This window comes from Mustela putorius, unplaced genomic scaffold (genome assembly GCF_011764305.1).
Source record: "Mustela putorius furo isolate JIRA1106 unplaced genomic scaffold, ASM1176430v1.1 tig00000281_pilon_pilon_pilon, whole genome shotgun sequence".
In the NCBI taxonomy this organism is placed as follows: domain Eukaryota; kingdom Metazoa; phylum Chordata; class Mammalia; order Carnivora; family Mustelidae; genus Mustela; species Mustela putorius.
Window position 1 is genome coordinate 23844504 of NW_025421343.1, and position 26821 is coordinate 23871324.

The 26821-nt window shown below is 37.3% G+C and overlaps 3 protein-coding genes across 9 annotated transcripts in view; 1 reads left to right on the top strand and 2 right to left on the bottom strand.

The window, feature by feature from the left end:
* NDUFAF7 (NADH:ubiquinone oxidoreductase complex assembly factor 7) overlaps positions 1-8360 on the bottom strand; it is a 42198-nt gene extending 33838 nt beyond the window's left edge. For 2 of the 3 annotated variants that reach the window (XM_045079234.1, XM_045079233.1), the window contains exon 1: positions 491-616. In XM_045079234.1, coding sequence (XP_044935169.1) covers positions 491-578 — 88 coding nt within the window. In that variant the 5' untranslated portion in view covers positions 579-616. Of the gene's footprint in view, positions 1-490; positions 617-8232 lie in introns of those variants that run through there. The other variant, XM_045079236.1, reaches the window with a different exon arrangement.
* CEBPZ (CCAAT enhancer binding protein zeta) lies at positions 16-21487 on the top strand. The gene is made up of 16 exons (XM_004765488.3): positions 16-225; positions 2635-4136; positions 6838-7069; positions 7641-7821; positions 8944-9032; positions 11797-11850; positions 12400-12502; positions 12603-12671; positions 14189-14255; positions 15568-15668; positions 16441-16498; positions 16770-16963; positions 17372-17461; positions 20171-20232; positions 20312-20393; positions 21157-21487. Exons 1-16 carry the CDS (start codon positions 70-72, stop codon positions 21294-21296), a joined length of 3180 nt encoding a protein of 1059 aa, XP_004765545.2. The 5' UTR covers positions 16-69; the 3' UTR covers positions 21297-21487.
* On the bottom strand, positions 3162-26319 carry CEBPZOS (CEBPZ opposite strand). 5 transcript variants are annotated; one of them, XR_006606487.1, is made up of 6 exons: positions 23313-23428; positions 22005-22049; positions 21328-21412; positions 8355-8379; positions 8233-8261; positions 3162-3300 (listed from the first exon to the last, which is right to left on the bottom strand). XR_006606487.1 is itself a non-coding variant. In XM_013062957.2 (5 exons), exons 2-4 carry the CDS (start codon positions 23425-23427, stop codon positions 21330-21332), a joined length of 243 nt encoding a protein of 80 aa, XP_012918411.1. In that variant the 5' UTR covers position 23428; positions 26249-26319; the 3' UTR covers positions 20960-21197; positions 21328-21329. The 5 variants fall into 5 exon arrangements, 3 of the variants coding, with proteins under 3 accessions (XP_012918411.1, XP_044935173.1, XP_044935174.1); XR_006606488.1 differs by having other exon boundaries at positions 8233-8278; XM_013062957.2 differs by lacking the exons at positions 3162-3300; positions 8233-8261; positions 8355-8379 and adding exons at positions 20960-21197; positions 26249-26319.
* Between the last annotated feature and the right edge of the window lie 502 nt (positions 26320-26821).

The window sequence follows — 26821 nt, forward strand, 5'->3', positions numbered from 1 at the left end:
CCTGCCAGAAGTACGTCACCCCGCAAAGCGGAAGGAGCCTGTGGGCCGTCTGCGCGTGCTTTGCTAGTGATGGCGGCCTCCAAGAAACCTTTGGAGTTCCACGCTAAGCGGCCCTGGCGGGGAGAGGAGGCGGTAGAAGATCCGGACGAGGACAGCGAGGAGGATCAGGATGAAGCCGAGAATGGGTTCTCTCTGGAGGAAGTATTACGGCTCGGAGGCACCAAGGTAATGGCCTCGGACTCGCGGACAAGGGGACAGATGCGCGAGGGGTGGTTTCACTAGTGGCCCCGCAGCGGGAGTGTGGGAGAGCGTCCTGCACCCAGATCCCAGCTTCGAAGTGTGCGCTGTGCGCTACCCGCTCTTCTTTCCCACAGCTTTTTACACGGGAAGAGTCCTTTGGAATTGAACGTTTTTATGGTGTGGCCTTTGTTAGGACCCTCTCATTTCACTTATTTATAACTGGCACTCCATGAGGTCGGCGAAGACTGACCTTTCGGGGTCCTGACGTCGTGGCATCGAGTTCCGAACCCCAGTGTTGTTGGAATCTTAACTTCTGTTCTCACGCAGAACACGCACATGTTTACGCTCTAGAAGCCCTCTGCTCTCGTGGAACGTTCTACGTAAGGGGAACAATCAGTAATCAAACTTCTGAATATTGTGTATCAGATGCTGAGCGGTGCGACGGAGAAGAAAACAAGATAATCAGTGTGAAAGGCGTAACAGTTTTAAATGAGGTTATTGGGGAAATCATCATTGAGATGTCTAGGAACAAAACTGTAGGAAAGAAAGCGAGCCATCTGTAAACAACAAAAATGTCAGTGTAGCTGAGGCAGAATGAGGTAAAGGGAGAGTAATAAATGACGTCAGAGGTAAAATATAGGCCTTCCTCTGAGTTTGATGCAAAACCTTAGAAGATCTGGAGCAAGTACGTGTTGGAATTTAGCTTACTTTTTTTTAGCACGTGTTTTGAGACTGTGGGTGGGGAGAGCTGTAGGGGCAAGAGAAATGCAGTTTACAGGGGCAGAATCAGAGTTTGCACTATACTTGTGTTGTATTTACTTTTTGAATAGGCGATATTTCACATACTACAAAAAAGTTCTTTCACGGGCGCCTGGGTGGCTCAGTGGGTTAAGCCTCTGCCTTCGGCTCAGGTCATGATCTCGGGGTCCTGGGATCGAGCCCCGCATCGGGCTCTCTGCTTAGCAGGGAGCCTGCTTCCCTCTCTCCCTCTGCCTGCCTCTCAGTCTACTTGTGATCTCTCTCTGTAAAATGAATAAATAAAATCTTTAAAAAAAAAAAAAGTTCTTTCACTTTTGATGAAAAGTCTTCTTTCCCACTTTATCTCTAGCCATGCAATTACTAGCCAAAGCAAGTATTTTTGTGTCTTTTGTATCTTCCAAACAAACATACACCTATGTTATTTTTTACACAAAGGGTACTGTACTGTATAATATTTTGTGTATACTTTTTCTTGCTGTCTTAAAGATTCTTCTATAACATTATATAAAGTTATGTCATTGGTTTTATGCCTGCATAAATCATTGTTTTAATCTAGTCAGCCATTTATTGTGGATGTTTAGGTTGTCAGTCTTTTGCTATTTTAATGCTGCAGTAAATGACCTTGAAAATAGATCTTTTCCCATATTTCTGAACATATATATAATCTAAATTGATAGAAATGGAACTGCTGGATCAAAGGATGTGTGTCTTGTATTTTGATTTGAAGGTAACAAGTTGCCCTCCATAGAGGTGCTAGTTTACGTTTCCATCAGCCACGTAAGAAAGTGCCTCTTCCTCCCACCATCTCCCCAACAACACCTGTCAGTTTTATCTTTTTTATCTGACAGATTAGAAAATGGATGCATCATGGTTTTAATTTGGATTTTTCTTAATGTCCATGAAGTTGAGCACCTTTTCACATTTTTAAAAAATCACTTTTCCCTTGTGAACCTTTTGTTTATATACTTTGCAGATCTTTGGGTTATCACTTCCTTAACTGATATGTAGGAACTTTCACATTAAATATTAAGCCCAATTACTCTGATGTCAACCGACATCAGAGACAACTGCCAGTATTTTTTTTCCAATTTACTATTTGTCTTGACTTTTGTATGTTTTTTCGTCTGAGAGAATGATAGTTTTACCCATCTTTACCTTTAAGGTCCTGCATTTTATGTCCTTCCGAAAGGTTTTGTTTACTCTGAAATTATTTTAATTATGGTGGACATTCTCCTATTATAGCTTTTTTTTCCACATGTGAATGGTGGAGAATTTACATGGTGGTTGGGTGGGAGCCCAGGCAATATCATTGAATTTAATTGATTTTAAAGATGCAGATTTCATGGTGCCTGGGTGGCTCAGTGGGTTAAGCCTCTGCCTTCCTGCTCAGGTCATGATCTCAGGTTCCTGAGATAGAGCCCTGCATCTGCATCCACATCCAAGGCTCTCTGCTCAGCAGGGGTCCTGCTTCCCCTGTCTCTCTGCCTGCCTCTCTGCCTACTTGTGATCTCTCTCTGTCAAATAAAGTCTTTAAAAAAAAAAAATAAAGATATAGATATTTCAAATTAACTTTTGAAGTTTTTCTAAACTTTGGATTTATAATTTATTTTTTAACTTGCTTATGTTTTAATGCAGCAAGATTACCTTATGCTGGCTACTTTGGATGAAAATGAGGAAGTGGTGGATGGAGGCAAAAAAGGAGCAATCGATGACCTTCAGCAAGGTGAACTGAAAGCATTTATCCAAAATCTTAGTTTGGCCAAGTATGCAAAAGCTTTCTTAGTTGAAGAAGATGAACCAGCTAAAAACGAAAATGCCAGCAAAAAAGAAGCAAGAGTATCTCAAGTAGATAATAAAAAGCAAAATGCAGCACAAAGTGAAAGGACATCACTCCGTAAGGTGAAAAATAAGAAGAAGCCAGAACAACATTCTGATGAGAACACCAGTGTCACCCCAAAAGTTAAGAAAGATAAACAACAGGATATCTTTGAATTTTTTGAGAGACAAACATTGTTACTCAAACCTGGAGGCAAATGGTATGATCTAGAGTACAGCAATGAATATTCTTTGGAACCCCAGCCTCAGGATGTTGTGTCTAAGTACAAAACCTTGGCTCAGAAACTGTATGAGCATGAAATCAACTTATTCAAAAACAAGACAAATAACCAGAAGGGAGCTTCTTCTACCTGGATGAAGACAATTGTGTCATCGGGGACACTAGGGGACAGGATGGCAGCCATGATTCTTCTTATTCAGGATGATGCTATTCACACACTCCAATTTGTAGAAACTCTTGTGAACCTTGTGAAAAAGAAGGGTAGCAAACAGCAATGCCTCATGGCTTTGGATACTTTCAAAGAATTACTCATTACAGACCTTTTGCCAGACAGCCGGAAGCTACGGATTTTCAGCCAACATCCCTTCGACAAACTAGAACAGTTGGCCAGTGGCAACAGGGACTCAAGAGATAGAAGGCTAATATTATGGTATTTTGAACACCAGCTGAAACACCTGGTGGCTGAATTCGTGCAGGTCTTAGAAACTTTAAGTCATGATTCATTAGTAGCCACTAAAACTCGAGCTCTTATTGTAGCTCATGAGCTTCTTTGTAATAAACCTGAGGAAGAAAAGGCTCTTCTTGTGCAGGTGGTAAATAAACTGGGAGATCCTCAGAACAGAATAGCCACGAAAGCCTCCCATCTGTTAGAGACATTGCTCTGTAAGCACCCCAATATGAAAGGAGTTGTATGTGGCGAAGTAGAAAGGCTGCTCTTTCGCTCAAATATCAGCTCCAAAGCACAATATTATGCAATTTGCTTTTTAAATCAAATGGTCCTTTCCCATGAAGAAAGTGAATTAGCTAATAAGTTAATTACTCTCTATTTTTGTTTTTTTCGGACTTGTATCAAGAAAAAAAATATTGAATCAAAAATGCTTAGTGCCCTTTTAACAGGAGTAAATAGAGCATATCCTTATGCCCAGACTGGTGATGACAAAGTGAGGGAGCAGGTCGACACACTCTTTAAAGTGCTGCATGTTGTGAATTTTAATACCAGTGTACAAGCTTTAATGTTGCTTTTCCAAGTAATGAATTCTCAGCAGACAATATCAGATCGATACTATGCAGCATTATATAGGTAAGTACATACCACTTCAGTAGGTGACTGTGAGGAATAACATGATTTAATAATAATGTGATTTAATACACAACACCTATGGTGCCCCTCTGTGGGGCAAAAAATTTAGAAAAGTGGATCACCAACTTTGAGTAAGTTATTAATCTTTGTTTTCCGTTGGAAAACTATGTTACATGTTTTATGTACATGATTTTTTTAAAAAAGATTTTATTTATTTATTTATTTATTTGACAGACAGAGATCACAGGCAGGCAGAGAGAAGGGGAAGCAGGCTTCTTGCTGAGCAGAGAGCCCGATGTGGGGCTCGATCCCAGGACTTTGGCATCATGACCTGAGCCAAAGGCAGAGGCTTTAACCCACTGAGCCATCCAGGTGCCCTAGCATACATACATTTTTTTTGTTGTTGTTTTGAGAACTTGTTAAAATACAGAAAAATATCCTTCCCCAAAAAAGTATCTGTATCCTGCCACCTAATATTTCAAATTCAGCATTCTGCTGTATGTTTTAAATCTTACAAATATTAAAAAATTAGAACTGTAGATAAAATTGAAGTTTCCTTCACTCTCTTCCCTCTGACTCACATCCTCAGTCCTATATTTCTTCCCCCTGAACTTCACACAGCCATTTAGTAATTCATTCAGCAGCAGTTTTTTGGGTGCCATCTATATGCTGGACACTTCTAGGTATCTGCATATAGCACTGAACAAAATTCCCACACCTAGAGGTGCTTACATTCATTTTGAGGAGGACAGATGGCAAACAAGAAAATCTCTTAGGGTTAGAGTTGCATTTTTGGAGTTTTTTAAATTATTGGGATTAAGATTTTGCTCACTGAATTTTGTAGTTGTCCTGATACATAACCTATTGAGGGGTGATATTTTGAATAGCACTTTGGAACTATTTAAGTATGCCAATAAACTATATATTCCCTTCTTATTCATTTTAATGATTTTACATAACATACCTTATGACAAATATAATGTACTGATATCTTGAACTTAAGCCATGGTGCCTGGATTTGAGTCCTAGCCATTAGTTTGCTTTATAACTTTGGACAAATTATTTAATCCTCTTTAAAATGGTAAATATGATTAATCCCATTTTACTGTGGCCGGTTTGTCTATAAAATGAAGGGGAATGCACCTATCCTGTAGGGTTATTGTTAAAATTACAAAACTTCCCAAGGTTCCATAGCTAAAAAATGACAAAACTGGGACTTATTACTGAGTTCATGTGTATGTTAACCCATGTAAGTGCTCTGCAGCTGTTGGCTGCTGTTATTAATATTACTCAGATGAATAGCTTAAGTCTATTCCTGTTAACACTTCTCTGATCTGTGAGGTACAGTGATTTGTACAAAATCAGACAGACATGACAAGGCCAAGTTAGGCAGCAAATCCAGGTCTGCGGGCTTTGGGAGTTCATGTCTCATGCTGCTGATTGCACTGGTACACCAAAAAGAAAGTTTTCGTAAGAGTCCTTTCCATAACTCTTTAGAGTACAGTTTTCTTGAGTAGTGGCTACTTTAGTTTGGAAAGAGTTCCAGAGCTGAAAATTTAGAGGTTTGGGGATCTTAGAGTTTTGGGGTTTTGTTTTGTTTTGTTTTTGTAATATAACTTTTGATGGTCATAAGAACTTTTTGGACAATGTTTGGAATCAGTTTTTAACACAACAGTCTATCTGAGGAGTACATGCTTAAGTTCTTTAAATTATTGCTTGCAAAGAACTCTCACAGATGGATTTCCTCAAATGGCATCTAAGCCTTCTTGTAGTATTTCTTTTGGTTTTATTAAGAATCATTTAAACAAAATTTTCTGTAATATTATTTGAAAGATAAAGGAAATGTGATTTGGTTTACAAAAATATGATTTATCAAAAATTTCAAGAAGGTGTTCTCTGTCAAATGTTGGGGACACCTATCTAAATTCTCAAATGTTTTAAAAATGAGTTGCAAAATGGATGAAAATGTTGAATATTTTAAATGTGAAGACAGAAAATTGAATATCAAATATTGAATAATATAGGATGATATGTCAGTATCACCAGAGTTATGGAACTAACAAATGGAGGAGAGTGGGTCCATTTCCATATGGAAATGCTTCACAGGGTTACATATTTCCGTTTCTAGTATTAATGGGAGAATGTTAATAGAAGTGCTTAGAATAAGAAGTAGTATTGCACATGAATTTTGTGTTAATTTTGGATATCCTAATGTCTAGAGGGCAAAAGCAGTTGGAGCATCTCTAGGATGGAATGACTAGGATAAAGAGAAATTTTTAAAACTATGTTCAATTCTCTACATGTGTGTTCATTAGAATTATGTGGAAGCCTCTGGTCCCCCAGCTATGGGGTAAGAACTCTGGTCCAGTCCACTACTTTCATAGGTCAGTTTTCATTATTTGGTTTTGGATTAGCCTTTCATATGAGGTTCTAGATCTTTATAAAAATTATGCTGGAGAATGGAAAACCCCTGAAAAAGAAAAGAAACTACTAAAAAAGGTCATTCTCCTGTGATATTCCCACTCTCCCCCAAGATCATCATTCTGTCTGTTTTGGTCATTGACTTCCATTTTACATCTTAAGTCTGTTGATCTAAAAATAAACAGGAAGATTATCCCTAAGATGAGGTTAGCAGTTGCCTTTACTACTGATTGTAGAGATATTTTATGAATAAACTTTTGATCTTATTTTTGTTTTACAGGAAGATGTTGGATCCAGGATTGATGATGTGTTCTAAACAAGCCATGTTTCTTAATCTTGTCTACAAATCTCTGAAAGCTGACATCGTATTGCGCAGGGTGAAGGCTTTTGTAAAGAGGTTACTTCAAGTTACTTGTGAACAGATGCCACCGTTCATATGTGGAGCTTTATACCTTGTGTCTGAGATCCTTAAAGCAAAACCAGGTTTAAGAAGTCAGCTAGACGATCATCCGGTATATCTTACAACTGCTTTTTAAATCGAGTGGGTTCTGAAATGTATTGGTATTTTTCTTCTTTGCTTCAATGACAGTAACTTACTTAGTTCTCTGGAGCATGAACATGTGTGTGTCCTGGAGTTGGACAGACCTGAATTTTAGTCCCAGGTGTACAATTTTACTAGGTGGGCATGTTACTTGACCCCTTTACTCATAGTAAACTATACTATACTATAATTGTATGAGGTAGTTATAGTTACAGAGCTAGTGAATCTCTTAAACCTGTTTGCTCAGTTGTGAAATGGACATAGTAGCACCTCCTTCATTGGTTTATTTATATAATACATCAGAAATTTGAGGGCTGAATGTTTTCATGTAAAAAAGTGCCAAAGTCTTGGGGGAATTTTGGCTCAAAACTCAATTCTCTTAATTTAGAAAAAAGAAGGTGGTGTGTCACCAATCATCAATTTGATTGCTGGAATTTTCGTGTTTCACCAGTATAGCAACAAGTCGGTCTTCAAAACTGCCTCATATAACTGAATACAGACTTCCAGTTGACTAATGCAGATTTATTAAACTATGGTTTTAGGAGTCTGATGAAGAGAATTTTATTGACATAGAAGATGATGAAGACACAGAAAAATTCACCGATGCAGATAAAGAAACAGATCCAGTAAAAAAAGCTGAGACAGAAGGAACTATGTCAGACAGTGCTATGGAAACAAAAAAATCAGAGTCTGCTTCTTGGGTGCACTTTGATAATTTGAAAGGTGAGTTTCTTAAATCTTTCAGTTGTTCTTTCGAACTTTTAAACAGGAATTAGATTCTCCTTTGGTCTTTTATTATTTTTAAGATTTAGGTTTTTTTTAGTAATCTGTACCTAGTGTGGGGCTTGAACTCACAAGCCTGAAGATCAAAGTTTATATGCTCTACTGATGGCTGCCAGCCAGGGCCCCCGCTTTGATCTCAATAGAAATTAACATTATACCATTTTAGAAGTCCTCCATATTTGTTTTTTTTTTTTTTAAGTAGAGCTTTTATAACCAGATGTATTCAGGAACTTAGAAGTAAATTTTTAATTTAGTGAATTACTTGTCTACTTATTAAACGTATTATGTATTAAACTTCTAAAACGTTACATGTTTTAAAGTAATTTTAATCTTAGAAATTAAAGTAGATACCTTTTGGAAATGCAGCCTCTTCATTTGAGCTGTAAAAAAAAGCACACTAATAAACCTTGGGGATCAAGAAATGTGCCAGATCCATTTCTTCAAACTTATTGTGGAACTCTTGGTCAACTTACTTCATCTCCCAAAATTTCAGTTTGCCTGTGAAATATAAAAGAGAAGTATGGTAGCATCCAGGAAAAATCCATCAATTTCCCTGAAGACTAAACTGAGAATAGTCCTTTACAAGGATGATGAACACATGCATTGTGAAGTAGACAGTTTGTTGTAATGTGTTCTGAAAATTCTTCAAAGATAACATAAAACTTGTTCCAAGTGAGAATTATTCCTGGACATAATTTAATAATAAATATTAAGTGCATTTAAAGTTCTAAAATAATTTAGACCTATTTAATCTTCAGGCTCATTGCCATTTTAACCCTTATAACCTAATTGACCCAGATTTGGGCACCTTTTGTTACCTGGTTTATTCAGTAGCAAATACTATCATCAGTACCATATCTAATTCTTGTTGGGGCTTGGAATGTTTAGGTAGGATGCCTGGCTAAGAATGTTCAAAATTATAATTCTGTTACATATTTATATCTATATATGTATATATATAATTTTATAGTTATTGGTTACAACATTAATGGTGGTGGTTTTAGTGAACTCTTGGGCTGGGAATAAAACATTTAAGAAATGGTATTTTTTCTTTGTTCTCAGGTGGCAAACAGTTAAGCACATACGATCCATTCAGTAGAAACCCTTTGTTCTGTGGAGCTGAAAATACAAGTCTTTGGGAACTCAAAAAGGTAATGTTTTAAAGGTATCTGAAATGGTGATTTTTCATGAAATGAAAAAATGCTTTAAAAATTAAAGGTAATTTTAAATTGTCTTTTAATTCATTAGCGCTTTGTATTTGTCCTCATGGATTTAACAGCTTGAAATTTCCATTTTTTCCATATTTAGACATTAGTTAAGTGGCAGAAGGAAGCAATTTGAAGAATGTCACCCAACTATAATGCTTTATAACCCATATTTCTGTAGCATTTGATAAACATTAAATTTACGCATTTATACATATTCACATGTAGCAAACCTTAAATAATGTGGATGCAAAGTAAGAATGTTATACATGGCTATAAATAAATTTTGCTTTATGCATTAGATCTCCCCGAGAAGTTTTGTGATGATAGAATTATTTGCATATAAAATTACTTTTTAAATGCATTAGAGGAACTCATATTTCCAATAAACTTTCTGTGTTATCTTTGGAAAAGCAAGTAAGTGTCTTACCACACAGACTCCCGTGAGTCTTTGATACCTTTTCAATGAGTCTGCAGGGTCACAGCTACTTTCATTGTGATATCAAGGCAAATTATTTGCCTTTGTCACTCTGTTGACAGTGGAACTGATGATATTCAAGAAATGATAGCTAAGGAATGCCTGGGTGGCTCAGTAGGTTAAAGCCTCTGCCTTTGGCTCAGGTCATGATCCCGGGATCCTGGGATCAAGCCCCGCATCGGGCTCTCTGCTCCGTGGGGAGCCTGCTTCCTCCTCTCTCTCTACCTGCCTCTCTGCCTACTTGTGATCTCTGTTAAATAAATAAATAAAATCTTTAAAAAATAAAAAAATAAAAAGAAATGATATCTAAAACTGCTAGTGTCTTAGTACAGATAAGGACAGTAGCCATTATATTTTTCACTGCCATGTACCTTCAGGGAAAAAAGAGCCAGTATCTTATAAAAATGATGAAATAGGAAAAATTAGTAATTATCTTGACTCTAAAGTACATGGCTTTTTCATAGTCTTTGTGCATATCCAGCAAAAATCCATAACGTACTTCTGCTGTATATCTAAGTATGAGGTTGTCTTGTGTCTTGGGAAAAGTACCTGTGTAGTTGGTTGTAAACTCAGTTGCTTTTTTTCATAAAGACTTGTTGATAGGTAGACTGGTTGTTCAGATTAGGTATTTGGGAGACATTTTCTTGAAAGTGAATGAACTGAATATTTAATTTGATGCAAAAGAGCAAACAGTATTTGTTGTCAATGATAAAATTCAAGCTTTTAAGCAAAGTAAACATTTCAAGATTTTGTAACCACTACCTTGAATTTGACACTTTCTCAATATATAAAACTTATGGTTTTTTTGGTTTTTTAAAAGATTTTATTTATTTATTTGACAGAGAGCTAGAGAACACAAGTAGGGGAGCAGCAGGCAGAGGGAGAGGGAGAAGCAGGCTTTCCGCCAAGCAGGGAGCCAATGCGGGGCTGGATCCCAAGACCCTGGGATCATGTCCTGAGCCAAAGGTAGCCCCTTACCTACTGAGCCACCCAGGCGCCCTATAAAAATTTTTCTGATAAAATCAGTGGTGATACTAACAGTATGACTTTTGTGCTAATGCAACCAGCATGTGGAAGAACTCCATAACTTACTGAATCAGTATTTTCCAAATGCCTAAATGCACAGTATTACAAAGTCATGGTAAAAGATTTATTCATAGTAGACCAATTAATTTTGAGTAGCAAGTACCAAAAGCTGATGTGGTTTCAGATTCCATATTGCAACTAATCTTCAGTTTGGGTGTAGTATCAAAGAAGAAATTTCACAATTATGTGAAAGGTTATCCGTTAACCCTCCTATTCCCAACAATATATCTGTTTGAGGCAAGATTGTCTTTTTATACTTCCAACTAAAAAGTAACAGGGAATACAGAAGCATGTATGAGAATTCATTGTCTTCTGTTAAGCCAGACATGAAATAAATTTACAAAACTGAAATTATCCTACTCTTAAATTTCCTATTGTGGGTGCCTGGCTGGCTCAGTCAGAAGAGCATGGGACTCTTGCCCAGGGGATTATGAGTTTAAGCCCCACAGTGGGTATAGAGATTACTTAGATAAATAAAAACTGAAGAGAAAATTTTTTTTTTAAGATTTTATTTATTTATCAGAGAGAGAGGGGGAGAGAGCGAGCACAGGTAGACAGAATGGCAGGCAGAGGCAGAGGGAGAAGCAGGCTCCCTGCTGAGCATGGAGCCCGATGTGGGACTCGATCATGTCGATCCCAGGACGCTGGGATCATGACCTGAGCTGAAGGCAGCTGCTTAACCAACTGAGCCACCCAGGTGTCCCTGAAGAGAAAATTTTTGTTGTAATTTCTAATAAGGTAAATATCAATAGATATATCCCACTTAAACTTTGGAAGCTCTTAAAGTCTTGATTTTTATTTTAAAGATTTTATTTATTTATTTGACAAAGACACAATAAGAAAAGGAACACAAGCGGGGGGAATGGGAGAGGGAGAAGCAGCCCTCCTGCTGAGCAAGGACCCCCCCCCCCGCCACCCCCACCTAATGTGGGGCTGGATCCCAGAACCCTGGAATCATGACCTGAGCCGATGGCAGACGTTTAATGACTGAGCCACCCAGGCACCCCAAATTCTTAACTTTTAAAAGTATGAAGCATTCCTGAGACCAACATTTTGAGAATCACTCTTCTTTAATGTATTGGCTTAAGTTTTAATTCTTTGTATTTATAACTATAGTAAGAGTTGACTTTCCTCTGTTTTTTTTAGCTATCTGAGCATTTTCATCCCTCTGTGGCCCTTTTTGCAAAAACTATCCTTCAGGTAAGTCTAATATTCTAAAGTCAAGAAATAAGAAAAAAATAACCTAGTTTTAGATAATTAGTAGTTGGTCATACAGTGTTTTCTATCCACCACATAGAATCATAAACATTTTTTGCTGGTGGAAAGGACCAATGACTTTTTTAATACAGTAGGGTAGGTAATTCTTCCCACTGTGTGGTGAATGGAAATACAGGCTATTAGAAAATGGCAACAGTTATTTATTGCATTCTGGCTTTTCTCCTGAAGAAAGACTGCCCTCCCTTTTCCCATTTGCTGTGTTGTCCACTTCAGTGTTTGGTTTCTGGTTAATAGATGACTTACAGTATTGTCTACCTATTCATAAAATCAACAGTCTATCATAAAATCTGTATGTATATATATGATTGTATTTAATTCTTAAAAGTAAGAGGGATGAGATGGATATTTGAAGGGTCATTTATGGCATATTTGATGCATTGTAGATGATGTTTTTCCTTTTTTTTTCTTATCTGGATGCATATATATAATTTGAGTTAAGTTCTTAGTCCTCCTCCCCTCTCCACCTTTCAGGGAAATTATATTCAGTATTCAGGGGACCCACTGCAGGACTTCACATTAATGAGATTCTTAGATCGGTTTGTTTACCGAAATCCAAAGCCGCATAAAGGCAAAGGTATGCTTCTATTTAATTATTTGGTTTTCACTGTTGATATTTAATAAATGAGCAATAAAACTAGGTTTTATATTACACTGTCTTAATTTTTACATTTCAGAAAACACAGATAGTGTTGTGATGCAACCCAAAAGAAAACATTTTATGAAGGATATTCGTAGTCTTGCTGGTAAGTATAAAGCCTCGACAGTTAAAGCTGACAAGACTAGTACAAGTCAATAAAAAATTGTATTATTCTTTGCTCCATATTACAGATAAACCTAAGTATCCATCTTTTATTCCCAAAAATTTTGTATGTATTCTTAAGTTTATTATGTCTGACTGGGCCTTTTATTTTTTTAACTTTATTACAGAAAATTTCAAACATCCGGGGTGCCTGGGTGGCTCAGTGGGTTAGGCCTCTGCCTTCAGCTTGAGTCATGGTCTTGGGTCCTGGGATCAAGCCCCACATTGGGCTCTGCTCAGCAGGGAGTGTGCTTCCCCCTCTCTCTCTGCCTGCCTCTCTGCCTACTTGTGATCTATGTCAAATAAATAGTCTTTTTAAAAAAAAAAAACAAAAAGAAACCTCTTAAAAAAAGAAAATTTCAAACATCCAAAGTAAATACACAAGGATTATATTGAATGCCCTGTAACTATCACCCAGCTTCACCATTTAGCAATATTTTGCAATTTTTATACCATTTGTAGCTTTATTAGTGACTCCCCCCATATATCCCATACATATATATATATATAAAACTATCTTTTTCTTTTTCTTTTTTTTTTTTTTTTTTTTTTTGGAGAGAGGGAGAGTTGTGAGCAGGGGGAGGGGCAGAGAGAAAGAGAGAGATCTCAAGCAGATTCCCTGCTGAGCACTGAGCCTCACAGAGGGCTTGATCCCGCAATCCTGAGATCACAGTCTGAGCTGAGGTTCAACCAATGATGCTCAACCCGCTGAGCCACCCAGGTAGCCCTATAGTTAAAGATCATCATAAGCTATCTCTTAAGGTTTCAGTAGAAAGCCCACACACAACTAGTTTTTTTATATAATAAATCACAGCTCCTTTTCATTCAGAGACTAGGATTAATTGGTGCTTTATTAATCATTTACTTTCCAACTGATTTATTTCACAGAGATCCAGAGATGTAATGGACTTAGCCAAAGTTTAAATAGAGTTAGAATTTAGAAGCCAAGTCCAGTTTTAATCAAGATGAGTTAGAAATGTTCCTTGTGAAGAGAGAAAATATTCTTGTAGTTCCATGTTCTTGTTCCCTGATTTTCATCAGTATTAAGTAAGATTGTGGATAAATGTTTACTTTTACTTCCTGTTCCAGAATGGCAGGTGTTACTGTCTTTCTTTCTCTGAGACAATAAGTTTAAAGTGATAATTAAGAGAACTCTTTAATTTTATTTCTCTTAAAACTGGGGTCCTGGATGTGGTTGGAGGACAGTGAAAACCATGTTCATTCACTGTGATGCACTGATGGCTATGTATGTCATTGTAGCCAACAAACAGTTTCAAATGTTGGGTCTTCTGCACTTAGACTTTTCCAGAGACTGTCCTTTGCACGAGAAGATCCCTTCTGTCCCCTTTCCTTAAATTTTGAGACTTTATAATTGGAGGTATGCTGTATGTAGTCTTATGAGCTTGGATAACATAAAAAGGATTACTTTAATAAAAAATTTTTCTTAATTTGTTTTTCTAGTAAATAGTAAGGAGTTCCTTGCAAAAGAAGAAAGCCAAATACCAGTGGATGAACTGTTTTTCTACAGGTAATATACTCAATGAAGTTTCACTTGGGGAACTATTAAAATTTAAATTTTTAGGACGAAAAGATTAAATTTTTAGATTCCATAAAATGGCTTCAGTAATATAGGTCAATCTTGAAAAGATCTAACGGTATGTCATTTGGGGCACCTGGGTGGCTTGCTCAGTTGGTTAAGGGGCTACCTTCGACTTAGGTCATAATCTTAAGAGTCCTGGGATTGAACCCCACATCAGGCTCCCTACTCAGTAGGGAGTCTGCTTCTCCTCCTTTTGCCCCTCCACCCCACCCCCAAGCTTGTGCTTGCTTGCTCTCTTAAATAAAATCTTTTTTAAAAATAGTGTGTCAGCCTATTTTTTTTTTTTGCAAAAGCAATTTATAAATCATTCAGCTTTCTAATCCTAAGATATCTAACTGAAACTTAAACAAGTAAACTTGTGGGTGTTTTTAATAATGTAGCTTAAATTTTATGACTCTTGACTTCATAAAACCTAATCTTTTCTTATTTTTTTAATATAGTAATTATCTTATAGGCTTTAAATCTGTTATCGTCTAACGTTATGATAAGCAACTCATGAATAATTTGTCCAAAATACAACTCTAAGCAGAATTAGCAAAATTCACTGTGCTATTACATAGAGAACTCCTAAACTTACTAGTATTCTTATTGTTATCTGTTTGGTTAATTCTGTTTATTTGCTTTTTTAAAAATATTTTGTGTGAAGAATTTTCAGAGTATGATCTCATCTGCAGAATGCTAAGTTTCATTCTACCCCAATATTAGAATGGGTCTGATAAAATACTGTGATGTTATCTAGAGCCACATTTTTGCCTTATTTCTAACACTTAGGTCATTGGTGTTGACACTAAAACAACCTATCATTTAATTTAATTAATGTAAATTGTCATTCAATTAAGATGAAGTGTTTTTATGCACTAAATCCTAAGTCTTTGAAATTAGCTATTTTAATTCAGAACTTTTGTTTATAATAAAAATTTTAGTCATTTATATCCAATTGAATTAACAGTTCTTACACTTGTCTATGTCACTGGTCATAGGTGCTTTGATTATACCAAATGGGCCATTTAATACAATTATTATAAGGGAGCCTGGGTGGCTTAGTCTGACTCTTGGTTTCTGCTCAAGTCATGATCTCTGAGTTGTGAGATTGAGCCCTGTGTCAGGTTTCATGCTCAGCAGGGAGTCCGCGGGAGATTCTCTCTCCCTCTCCCCTCCACCTCGTGCGCATGCACAACACTGTCTGTCTAAATAAATAAAATCTTAAAAAATAAGATACATAACATGCATGTTTTTTCAGGTATTATAAAAAAGTTGCTATTGTTAAAGAGAAACAGAAACGGAATGCAGATGAAGAAAGTATAGAAGATGTGGATGATGATGAGTTTGAAAAAATGATTGGTAATTTGTTTTTAACTTTAACTTTAATCTGTAAAATAATCTTTCTACTTATAGAACCATAGAATGTTAGTGGTAAGGATATCTTAGTTTTAAAAAATCCTTTAGCTAAGAATACCATGCAAATGATAATGAAGAACTAAAAAATATTTCAGTGGCATATGGTAGTTCACCCACACTTGCTCCAGAAGTACGGGAAAAATAAATTTCTATTTATGCGGCGTGTATTCATTCTTAAGGCCTAATCTTTTATAGAAGAGAAACCATTTTTACTGTTCCTAATTTCCTTGCACTATTGGTATCAGTAGTGTGCTCTTTCATCTCTTTTATCTTTGTGATCCATAGAGCTATAAAATTTTAATCTCTATTTAGACTGAAACAAAAAACCAGAAATTAGAAAAACTTACATTGAGTTTTTTTGCACATTGTATCTACTAAAAATAAGCACTTAAACGAATTGCAATTGCTAAATACCATTTTGATATTGACCCTCTTTCCTTAAAAGAGTTGTACAAAGCCGAAATTAACTGGAATCCATTTTGGTCTGGGAATTTAATTGAGGTCCGTAAAAAATAATAATAATTAAGGTCAGTATATTCACAGGCTTACGTAGATTAATAAAACACACAAGCAGTAGTCAGGTTTATAAAACATCATTTTGGTGTTTATGTATCATAAATAGCAGAATGACTGTGTTAATTGGTTCAGATAGAGGACTTGTCAACTTTGTTATTCCTTGCTGTTATCTGACAGTTTATATATTGTTCTCTGACAGACACATTTGAAGATGATAATTGTTTCACCTCCGGAAAGGATGACCTTGATTTTGCCGGGTAAAATACTTTTCTTAAGTCTTATTTTTTAAAAAACTGTTTTCTTAGCATTTCCTAAATTGTTTTCCTCAGAACAGTAGAATACAGGACTCTGTGATGTGTAGGAGAAATTTATTGAAATATGCTTGGGAAATGGAGGTAGTATTTTCATTGTAGACTTTAATAATGCATAGAGGTTCTAGGCTGTCTAACTTTGTTAATAGCCTAGTACCCTGCTAATCACCAAAAACACATTAGAAAACAATGTTCTCTGCTACATGTTTTTCTTCAGCAACATGAAAAAGAAAAGAAAAGGTGCTAAGGAAGACCCAGAAGATGAAGATTCAGAAGGCAGTGATGATGAGCTTGACAACTTGGATGATGATGAAGTTTCTTTAGGAAGTATGAATGAAGAATTCACTGAAATTGATGAAGATGGAGGAACATTCATGGATGTGTTGGACGATGAAAGTGAGGGCATTCCAAGTAAGCACTTTTTTTCCCCAAGTAAACATTTTTAAAATACAAGGCAAAAAAGTGTATTTTCCTTTTTTCCTCAGTATAAGCTAGTTTTTTCTGTTGAAGCCTTTTTTAAACATTACTTTATATTCAAATTAATAATCAGGTTGGCTAGAAATTTAAATAGGATCTTTTCCCCCTCTTATTTGGAATTCAACAGAGGTTGAGTTTTGAGCTTTTATTTTAATTAATAGGCTTTCTGCACAATACCTGTTGAGCTGTTAAGTTACCCTTTTTTTATTGTTAGAAAGTAGTTACTTCTCCAAGTTAATCACAATATTCATTATTTATCTTTGCCTTATAGCAGTTCTGTTGTTTTTAAATTGCTTAATAGTGTTTTTATTTTTGTTTTGTTTTTGTTTGGGGGCGCAATAGAACTTGATGATGAAGTCAGCTCTAAAACCAGGACAAAGAGAGGCAAGAGAAAAGGGGCAAATGATTTTGACTTTGCTGGATCATTTCAAGGTAAGAAAACATCTCTTTTAAACCTAAGTAGGGCCTCTGAGAAAGTTACTACTCATTATCATTTTGGGAGATTTTCTAAACTGGTTAGTATAATTTTGTTTTTGCTTTTATGATGGATAACATTGGTTTCCTCTGTTTTTAATATGTGAAAGTTGTTTCACACATCATACCTTCATATTTTTTCCTCGTAACTTCCTTCCTCTCATTTAAATATCTCTAGATCATCTTTAAAGTATCATAACAGATTATGCCTTTTAATGTTAACACTTGTAAGATGCTAATAAAGGGAAAAGGTGCTATGTCAGGTGACAGTTTTAGCTTTTTGATAAAAATGTAGAAAGCATTTTAAGTATTTGATTCCTGAAATCTGTGATAAATACACAGACTTGCTTTTTCTTCATGCTTTAAACGTCAGACACTTAAACTTGCAAAACTTATCAGCTCTTTGAAATACTAACAGTGAATCCTCTTAATTAGATGATTTACCTGGTATATAAATTATAACATTATCTTTCAGATTTTGTCTTCCACTGAGTAATGTCCAGTGACACTTTAATAGTAGCATATGCTTAAGTATAAGACAAAGTTTTCCCTAAAATCATCTCCAGAGAGAAATGCTGCCTTATTCTTAAGTCCTCCTGAGATGGTCATATTAAAAGATGCTGTTTCAGTGACTTTATTTGAATAATAAAGCACTATTTCAGAAGACAATAGCCTGAAAGATGTCAGATCTCAGCTGACAGTAGTTTCAGATGCAGATTAAAGGATACCTGACAGAATTGGTTAAAACAAAAGGAGGCCAAGGAATTTCAAACACTGATAAATTAGGGGCCGCAAGAGTGTTCACCCTACATTTGCAAATGTTGGATATCATTATGAATAAACAAACCTTAAGGCAACTTTAAGAAGGCACTGTGCTTACTAGTTGATATTAACAGTTATATGTCTATAAGATGAACGAAAACAAACAAAAAACCTTTGTGGGTACTCTACAAATGGTAATATTAACTCAAGAGAAGATATTCCATAATAGCATCAAATGCAATTCCTTAATAATATACACAAAATTTTATATGAAAGGCTGTAGAAACTGTTTTATCAAAAGTGGCTTGATACCCATGCAAAGACTTTCATGAATGTTTGCAGCAGCACTATTAATAGCCAAAAAGTGGGAACAACCCCAGTGTCTGTTCACTGATGAATAGGTAATGGAATATCATTCAGCAAAAAAATGGAATGAGATACTGACTGTAGTATGGGTGAGCTTCAGAAATGTTATGCTAAGTGGGACGCCTGGGTAGCTCAGTTGGTTAAGCAGTTGCCTTCGGCTCAGGTCATGATCCCAGTGTCCTGGGATCGAGTCCCACATCGGGCTCCTTGCTCAGCAGGGAGCCTGCTTCTCCCTCTGTTTCTGCCTGCCATTCTGTCTGCCTGTGCTCGCTCTCGCTCCCCCCCCCTGACAAATAAATTAAAAAAAAAACCTATAAAAAAATTAAAATATTAAAAAAAAAAAAGAAATGTTATGCTAAGTGAAAGAAGCCAGATACAGAAGACCACACTCACATCATATGATCCCACTTATGTGAACTAGCCAGAAAGACAAAGCCCTCTTGGGGAGAGGGCGTGTGACTGCAGATAGGCACCATGGATCTTTTGGAGTTAATGGAAATGTTTTAAAATTGCAATGTGATGATAGTTGAACAACTATAAGTTTACTAAAACATACTGAATTATACACATGAAAATGAAAACAGCTGAGTTTTATGATGAATTTTACTCCCTACTAAAGTTGCTTTTAAAAATGGCCCTAGTAGATGCAAAAAATTTGAACAATATTATTTCAAGAAAAGTCAAAATGGATAAAAGCAGTATTCTTAGTAAATATATTTTTAGGTAATGTGATTTTTAAATGTGTGAATTAAAATTTAATAAATATTAAAAGTAAGTGTTTTAGTTTATTTTGGAAGTTTGTATGTTCAGAATTACAGGTTAAGTGGTTTTTCCTTTCGTAGAACCACTTTGAGAAGTGTAGACAAAATTTCATTTATAACATAAAAAACGTACCCTCCATCAGTTTCTTCACAGTTAGACCAAAGAATAAAAACTCTGACTTAACTAGATCTTACAGTTTGCCTTAAGTATTCCAAAATTCAACCATGGTCAACTTTGTAATTAGTCTTGGCAGATACTGTGAAAAAGGGTAAACCTGGAACAGTGTTTCCAAATCTGAAAGGCAGGCAGGAAGACACTATTGTCATCTCAACAATTTTATTAACTCTTAAATACATTATATTTGTCTTTAAATACCAGCTACTGGGGCGCCTGGGTGGCTCAGGTCATGATCCCGGAGTCCCGGGATCGAGTCCCACATCGGGCTCCCAGCTCCATGGGGAGTCTGCTTCTTCCTCTGACCTTCTCCCCTCTCATGCTCTCTCTCTCTCACTCTCTCTCTCTCAAATAAATAAATAAATAAATAATCTTTTAAAAATAAATAAATAAATGCCAGCTACTTAATGGTGCTATAAGATCACTGTAATTCTGTATTTTAACCTAAATGCAACCTTTTTATAACAGAACCATGTTAAAAGATTGTTGAATCACTGTTGTACACCTGAAACTAATGTAACACTGTATGTCAACTATATTTCGATTTTTTTTTTAAATCATTGGATTTACAGTTCAATAATCTAGGCTTACACTTTTTTTTAGGACCAAGGAAAAAGAGGAAAGGAAATTTCAATGACCCCAACCTGTTTGTATCTGCTGAGGAGGTAAGACTAATATACTGTTTTAAGAAGTTAGCTATTCTATATTGTTTTGAGTTTTCTAATAAATGTATCTCTATTTAAGTTTGGCCACCTACTGGATGAAAATATGGGATCCAAGTTTGATAACATTGGCATGAATGCCATGGCCAACAAAGATAATGCAAGTAAGTAACTGGAATAATTGATTGATTGGGGGGATGGCTGCACAGAGGGACAGAGAATCTCCAGCAAACTCCCTGCTGAGCCCAGAGCCAGGTGCAGGGCTCCATCCCACAACCTTGAGGTCATGATCTGAGCTGAAATCGAGAGTCAGACACTTAACCGACTGAGCCACCCAGGTGCCCCAAGTAACTTGAATTTTTTTATGGAGGTTTTTAAATGGCCTTAACTCAGAACTTCTGAAGATGTAAGTATTTTTTGGAGGATCGTTTTAGGAAGGATGAATAAAATGGTTCCTTATGACCTGGAAGGAATGGCTTTTTCATTTCTGTCTGGGGACCATATAGGATTAAAAAGCATTTAGACTACAGCAATAAAGACTGTAATTACTTTAAACAGTTACTTTAGTTTTTTTATCTAGACAGGTTGTTTTTATATAATAGGAATTTGCCAAGTAACTTTGTAAGTACTTTATAGACATTTTTATTCTGATATTGATAAGTTACTGGCTTCTGTTCTTTTCCCAAAGAAAGTGTTCAGGGGAAATAAAATCTTTAGAGCATTTTGTTCCTTTCTTCTCCTAGTCTTTTATTTGTTAAACAGTAATCTTTAACAATAAATGCCAAAGGAAAGCAACAAACAAACGCAGGGATTTGCAAAATAGATGGGAAATGACTGTGAGCCATGGGAGACCAGAAGTTTCTGTCTTCTTCTATGGGGCCAGGAGTCCACAATGTGGTGTGCTCATCTTTCTTTTCCCCCACAAAGGTCACAAACAGCTTAGATGGGAGGCTGAACGCGATGACTGGCTGCACAACAGAGATGTGAAAAGTATCATCAAGAAGAAGAAAAATTTCAAAAAGAAGAGGCCGAAAACCACTCAAAAAATTAAAAAGCAAAGAAAATGAGTTTTCTAATTATAAATTAAGTTGTACTTACTCCTAATTTTTGCTATTCAACCACTTTTCTTGATCTTGCTCTCTGACTCCATACATTCCGGACTTTTCAATGGATTTGTAATAAACTATAAATAAATATAGCTGTCATTTATAAAATCATGTAAAGGTGTTAAAATTAAACTATATTGAGAGAAATCAAACCACTTTTCCTTATTTCTACATGGTAAAATGAGAAAGATAATAGGATACATATGTCATCGAAAGCCCTCCAACATCCATACTAAGTTTTATAATGAGCACTATTTATTAAGCATTACTTTATACCAGATGATTGTGCTAAGTGATTACATAATGTCATCTTGTTTAACCCTTACAACTATTCATAAGGTGGACAATTACCACTATTGGACAAAGAAACTGCTTCAAGAAATTAGCAAATCAGAGGTCACACTGAAGTTTTAAGCTGTGGTTTGTCACCATCACTTCAAACATGTTTCATTCCAAAGTTTTCAACCACTGGTAACTACTCATCTCCAAAAGAGAATTTCTGCCACCATGTGTCCTCAGAAAGAGCTAAAATAGGGATAAACGGTAATTTTTCTTGGAAACTGACATCACCAAAAAAAAAGCCTTTTAACCTTTAATTGGTCATAAAGAAATTCCTCAACTTAAAGGGTGCCTGAAAAAGTTGTTTTATACTCTTAAGCAAAAACCTACCTTCCAAGATGAAGGGAAATTTCTTGCTCATCGTTTGCCTGAAATCTGATGAAAGAAAGGTCTTAAGATTAGACATGACTAGAAATTCATCATACTAAAACATGGAGCCATAATTTAGCGTTAGCTCTAGGGTCTATGAGACAGGAATCCTATAGATAAGAAATGTGTGTTAAGGTCCTGGTAATCAGGAACTCTCTGCTGCACTGGGTGTAATTTGCACTTGCCTTGCATGTTGTCCCCCCATAGTTACTTTGGACTTTTTCAAATTTGGCCTATATATATGATGTACTTTATTTAGAAATATTTATTTAGAAAAGTAATTTTTCCATGTTATTGTGTAACTCTTAGTAACTATGAAGTTTGAGATCAACTTCAAAAATCGGATAGAGTCTAGTTTCTAATTCCATAGCAAGGTAAAATGGAATACTGGAATACATCTTGGATTCCATTTACCTTGCTGTGGAATTAGAAACTTGAATTTGTTTTTAGATACTGTTCGAATGTTTTCTTTTATACACTTATACTTCACAAGTGGCTGAGCATCCTAGAGCACAGTGTTCAGTGAAGTACCTTAAGAGGACAAATGACAAGTTTCAAAGATGGCCACCACCCCCAGGACTACTATTACCTGCTCTAGGGAAAGAGAAGCAGCATTTCCTCATTTTAAAAGTTGAGGGCTCTAATATAAAATTTCCCTCCAGAATGTGTTACAGCACCTTTTCAGTGGCAGCTGGTGGCATGGGAAAGGTTTTAAGTACCCAGTTATTGATAGCAGAGGAGGAACTCTGATCGCTTTTGAAACTGGTTACTTGACAACTCAGCTCCACCACTATTTCTCAGTCTACGAAACAATGAGGTATAAGCAGCAGGCTGAATTTCTTCCACCTGTGTTCCCAAACTAAGCCAGACCAGACACTTGCTCTGTGCCCCAGACAAGTAAAATCCAAGTATGAAACATTTTCCCTAGTCTACAAGTAACATTTAGGGAGAAGAGTCATTAAGTCCACAATAATTAACACCAAATTTCTTACGTCCATAAAAAGGTTAACATTCAGTGTTAATATAATGTATTACTTGAAGTACAGGTCTGTGATTCATCAATCTTACATAACACCCAGCACTCACCACAACACATACCCTCCCCAATGCCCATCATTTAGCCCCCCATTCCCTACCCCTCCCCTCCAGCAACCCAAAATGCCCAATATACTGAAGAAGCAATTTCTCTAAAAATGCTGTTTAGTACCTCAATGTATTAGCAAACTGCACACCCCCCCTAGAAAACATGAACTACTGAATTAGGATTACCTTGGCTTGCGTTCATCTTATTAAATAAAAAATATGCTCCAAAAACGCCCAAGAGTTCAGCTACTAAAACTCCTTTAAAGATCTTCTTTGCCACTGGTTCCATAGTGCGGGCCATCCTAAGTTCAACAATAACAAATACATGTAAACCTGAATGAGCATACACAAAGTGAATACCTTTTCCACAAAAGCAACTCCATTCCTACAGTCTGAATAATTTAGGGATTAAAACCCTAAAGTTACTGTATGCTTATTGTATTTGGTATGTCCCACAATCTTAGTTTTCATTCTCTACCCCACACAATGCACCAAAGACACCACTAGAAAAAGCACAAAAAGGAGATGAAACTGATAAAAGCACTGTAAAAAGAACTAACAATTGATGGAATTAAGATTTTTAATTGCCTAAGAATAGAATATTGATAAGGTAAATCATTATTTTTAGCCAAGCTAGGAATTAAGATATGATCTAATAGGTGCCATATGTGAAAACTCTTTGAAAGTACACTACAAAAGTAAGGTTATTCTATAAGTGATTGTTTATGTTTCATAGCTGGAGGTTTTATTTATACAATATATTTTGAACTATGTGCCACAGCCCAAGTATTTTATATAAAGTTAAAGAAACCAACTTGTTCTGAGGAGCTGCTATTCTAAAAGTATTTTCAAACTAACTACATCACCCAAAAGACTTGTTAAAAATGTACATTTCTGGGCCTAAACCTGCAGTTCCCCAGTCCCTCAACTGTGATTCAGCAAGTCCACGGTTAGCATCCCAGTAAGGTGTGCATTTGCAAGCAACTCCAAATGACTTCTGTACAAGATGCCCTTAGACCAGGAGGAAAACCAGCCACCATCACCCAGTAAGTGGCAAACTAGACTTTAGATCTGGACTCTCTTCCTTTCACTAAAATAAAAGCTAATCCAAAAAAGGGTTTGAGTCTTCATTCTCCTTCTCCAACGTAAAAGCTGAACAAGGGAAAGGGCTATATAGTAAGCTTTTAAAAAAGTAACATAAGGGGGCGCCTGGGTGGCTCAGTGGGTTAAGCTGCTCAGGTCGTGATCTCAGGTTCCTGGGATGGAGTCCTGCATCGGGCTCTCTGCTCCGCGGGGAGCCTGCTTCCCTCTCTCTCTCTCTCTCTGCCAGCCTCTCTACCTACCTGTGATCTCTCTGTGTCAAATAAATAAATAAAATATTTAAAAAAAAAAAGTAACATAGGACTCTTACTGAATCTATGAAATGTAAATGCAAGTTCTTACTCTGCCTCCCTATAATCCCAACAACAGGAGAAATCAGTCGTTTCTAATCTTGGGATTTTGATACTGTCTGATGTATGCTCTTTGCCGTACTGTTCTCTGCCCTCTGTGCGGAGACAGTAAAATCTCTAATACTCTACAGTCCCAGCTGTCTGCTCACCACCATGAAATGCTCACACCATTTCCTCTTGACTCCTTTTCACAATGCCTGAGAGTGGGGTAATTAAATACCCTATTTTTGTAGGATTATCCTATTAATTGCTTTACCAGGTGTCCCTTCCTTCATTTTGATAATGTGATCATCCTGGGGACTTAAAGATTAAAACTTTATTATTTTTATCGTAAAAAAAAAAAATGAAGCCAAGGAAGTTAAAAAAGAACTTACATATAATCAACAGGCAGGTGAGTGGGTGGGGAGAACTGTTTTGCTATTTACGATGCTGTATCTGACAGGGACTAAGTCATGATCAGTACAGGACCTCTCTTGGGGTAATTTTTAACGTGCAATAGGTGAAAAAAAAAATTAAGTTAAAAATAAAGCGTGCCTGCAGCAATGTCCTCAATATAAGGAATCCTAGTAAAATGTGGTTTTGTTTTGTTGGGAGGTGAGGTTAAGGGTTCAAAAAATAAAGTACAAATAACACTGTTACAGCATTTACCTCTTAAAAATACATGTATACACATTTTACATAACAAGTCCCTCAGCTTCAGGAAAGGTGTTTTTAACGACTGATAAAGCCTGGGTGATAAAGACCACCAAAGGCATACCTGTCCACGACAGAGTTGGGCTACTAGCTGGCAGAGAAAGAATAAGATTAGACCGGATTTTGGAGAAGGATGGAATTTAGGTGAAATTTAAAACAAGGCAGTGCTCGAGGCACCTGGGTGGCCCAGTCAGGGGAACCACGGATTTCTTCTCAGGGTCCTAAGATCAAGCCCCGCATCGGGCGTGGAGCCTACTTTACATACATATGTAGATACATAAACGAAATAAAGCCGTCTTCCAGTGGGCTCGAAGAAAAGCAGCGCTGTGTGTCATGGGGTTTGCACCACACTGGCTGAGAAGCGGACTCAAGGTGCACAAGCTTAAACTTGCAATGCTACGTCGGAAAACGCCTCGTCTGCGCGCTACAGCTGGAAAACGACGCGCCTCAGCCTCTCCGGCAAAATGATGTATCACACGGCAAGGTGTCTCGCACTCTACATGTTGGAGAGCAAGGTCTCTCAGCAACCCTGGGTTTTATCAGCTAAAGCGCTTTTCGCAGGTTCCCACGATCCAGAACCGAGGCACCAGCGAGGCTTCCGAGAGCGCGTCAGGCTGGCTACCCGCGGTCCTCAGGCCCTCGCGGCTCCCCGTCCCCCGGGTCTTCGGTGCACACCCCGCGGGCCCCCGGCTGCCCCCAGCGCTCTCCCGCCTGCCCGGACGCTCCCGCGCGGTCCGCAGCCAACTCGAGTGGGCAGCGCAGGCCGCACCGCCCGACTGCGGCGACAAGGTCGCCCGCCTTGCGACCCGGAAACACTCGGACCTGTCCCGCGCCTTCCCGCTGAATGGATATAGTGACACCCAACCTTCTTCCGTATGACCCCAGAACTTTGGCGAGGCCCCCCAAACTCCTGCCCCACTTCGTGCTCTGTCGAGCCCAAGTGAGGACGCCTCACTCGAGCCATCACCCCTCTCTTACCTGAGGTGCTTGCACACAGGACTGCGCGTGCGCAAGGTTTGGCAAAGCCCCGCCCTTCCCGGCGTTGGCCCCGCCCCCATACCGTAATTACCCTTTATCGATCTCTTCCTACTGAGAGCAAATCCTGACTGCGGGCTGTCTGTGAATTTATTTAATCCTCACAAAAACCCTATGTCATAATACGTGCTATGAGTGTCTAATTTTACAAAGAAAGAGAATTTTACCCTGCCTACAATCACAGAGCTAACAAGAGACAAAACTGGATTTGAACATAAGACATTGACTCGAAAAACCTGTGTTCAATTATTTTTCTACACTCTGCAACCCAAAGTGTGATAGTCTCCAAGAGTCAGAAATATGGTCATCATCTAGGAGCTTGTTAGAAATGCAGACCTACTTCAGTAGGCAGACGTAGCTAGCCTGCCGCAGCCCTACCCCTGGAATGCAAATGCTCAAATTCCGCAGTTCATAAGTCCTGTTCATTCTCCTCTAAGTCTCCAGCACCCACCCCTCCCAAAGTCTCTTTTGGGAGGCTGTACATTCCCAGTGTGACCCTGATTTGTTAACTCTAGC

Excerpts from the sequence above, each read along its gene's own strand:
- CEBPZOS (XM_013062957.2), bottom strand. The coding sequence starts at position 23,427 with ATGGCCCGCACTATGGAACCAGTGGCAAAGAAGATCTTTAAAGGAGTT. Across the intron at positions 22,050-23,312 it reads TAAGATGAACGCAAGCCAAG|ATTTCAGGCAAACGATGAGC; the intron begins GTAATCCTAATT and ends TTCTTTCATCAG. Across the intron at positions 21,413-22,004 it reads ATTTCCCTTCATCTTGGAAG|TTTATTACAAATCCATTGAA; the intron begins GTAGGTTTTTGC and ends ATTTATTTATAG.
- CEBPZ (XM_004765488.3), top strand. The coding sequence starts at position 70 with ATGGCGGCCTCCAAGAAACCTTTGGAGTTCCACGCTAAGCGGCCCTGG. Across the intron at positions 4,137-6,837 it reads TACTATGCAGCATTATATAG|GAAGATGTTGGATCCAGGAT; the intron begins GTAAGTACATAC and ends TTTGTTTTACAG. Across the intron at positions 14,256-15,567 it reads GATGAACTGTTTTTCTACAG|GTATTATAAAAAAGTTGCTA; the intron begins GTAATATACTCA and ends ATGTTTTTTCAG.